General features: G+C 41.1%; 1 protein-coding gene across 1 annotated transcript in view; it reads left to right on the forward strand.

Moving 5' to 3' along the window:
- hspa14 (heat shock protein 14) overlaps positions 1 to 863 on the forward strand; it is a gene marked incomplete in the record, with an annotated part of 18,647 nt that extends 17,784 nt beyond the window's left edge. Inside the window, 2 exon segments of the mRNA XM_014014577.1 lie at positions 535 to 602; positions 669 to 863. Of these exon segments, the coding sequence (XP_013870031.1) occupies positions 535 to 602; positions 669 to 747 (147 nt within the window).
- Between the last annotated feature and the right edge of the window lie 566 nt (positions 864 to 1,429).

A 1,429-nucleotide genomic window follows, 5' to 3' on the forward strand; every position in this document is an offset into this window, starting at 1 on the left:
CAATAAAACCATGTTAAGTCTCCATATTAACTAACTGCGTTAAATCTAACTGTGCACGTCACTGAAGAGGTGTTTACTACATTCAGCGACGGCGAAAACGGGATGTTTTTTTAAACGTCAGTCAATATAAGCAGCGGAATCGCCATCTGCGGCTGCAACTAGCTGCTCCAAACATTAGCATGCTAACGCACATAGCGGTGCAGCAAGGAAAAATGTCCCCCAGGAAACAACAGTTCACTGGCGGCCGCGACGAAACGTTCCGCTATTTAAACCGGAATGTCTGGTATTCAAAAAATTCATATCATAACAAAAATAAAAGCCAGTATTCGGTACAAAACGGTATACCGCCTAGTACTAGCACAAAGTCAAACACAGGAGCTTGAAAAAAAAAAACAACTATCATCTGTGACAGACTTCTAAAATGGACAGAGAGGTGAACAAATGAACTCATCAAAATCCTTGTCTTCATCACTGGTGAAGGCAGTATTAGGATCTAAACGTATTATGATGTGTATTTCTGTGTCCTTTGTACAGATTATCCTAAGAGACCTGCAGCCCAAAGAGGAGAAGCACAACATAGATGCTGTGGTGACCATGAAAAGGTATTTGTCCTGTCAGGATCAGCGTGTGGATCTGTGGTGTGTGACTCATGACTGTCTCTGTTCCAGGGATGGCTCTCTTCATGTTTCATGTGCAGCACAGAGCAATGGAAAGTCTGAGGCCATCACCATCACAGCAGCCTCATGAAGGTCTACAGTTTCTGTTCTACGTTTGTTTCATGTTTCCATCCTGTTCTGAAACCAATCAAAGTCAAAAAAATGATGATGTCCTGCAGTCAATATAAAGTTATTTTCTAAAATGTTGTCTAGTTTTCTTTCAAATTTTTTTTGGTCCAGGTGTAGTTTTTACGCAGGGTTTCCGCTTGTGTATTATTATGCTAGTGGCTGCCAAGCTAACGTTGGTTCACTGAGAGTGAACGTCAACCATGGAGCATGTGCTAAATTTATCACTCATCACTGAGCAGTGAAGGTAAAACATTGTAATTCCACTCAACATGCAAAAAACAAGTCCTAGTCACCTGTAAACTGTAGAGTTTAATGAAACATCCCGTGAAAAGCTCTTTCTCACACACCTTTAACTCCTTAAAGTTAACCCTTTAGGGCACAGATAATCTGTAGCTAATCCTCCCAAAGCAGCAAAACAAATGAAAGTTTTGTCCTGATGCATCTCAGTAATCCAGGTAAAAAATCAAAAAGAAAAAAATTGTATAGGTCTTCTGGACGGGTTCTTCTCTAATGAAACGTTTTGTCTCTTCTCCAAGAGACTTCTTCAGTCTGAGAGTTTCAGGCAAAATTCAGGCTTTTAAGCCCTGCCTCCATGGGAGCAACCTTCAGGTGAAAATGAAGACCCCAAACCCAAACCCAAACCC

Source organism: Austrofundulus limnaeus, unplaced genomic scaffold, assembly GCF_001266775.1.
Source record: "Austrofundulus limnaeus strain Quisiro unplaced genomic scaffold, Austrofundulus_limnaeus-1.0 Scaffold116, whole genome shotgun sequence".
Taxonomy (NCBI): domain Eukaryota; kingdom Metazoa; phylum Chordata; class Actinopteri; order Cyprinodontiformes; family Rivulidae; genus Austrofundulus; species Austrofundulus limnaeus.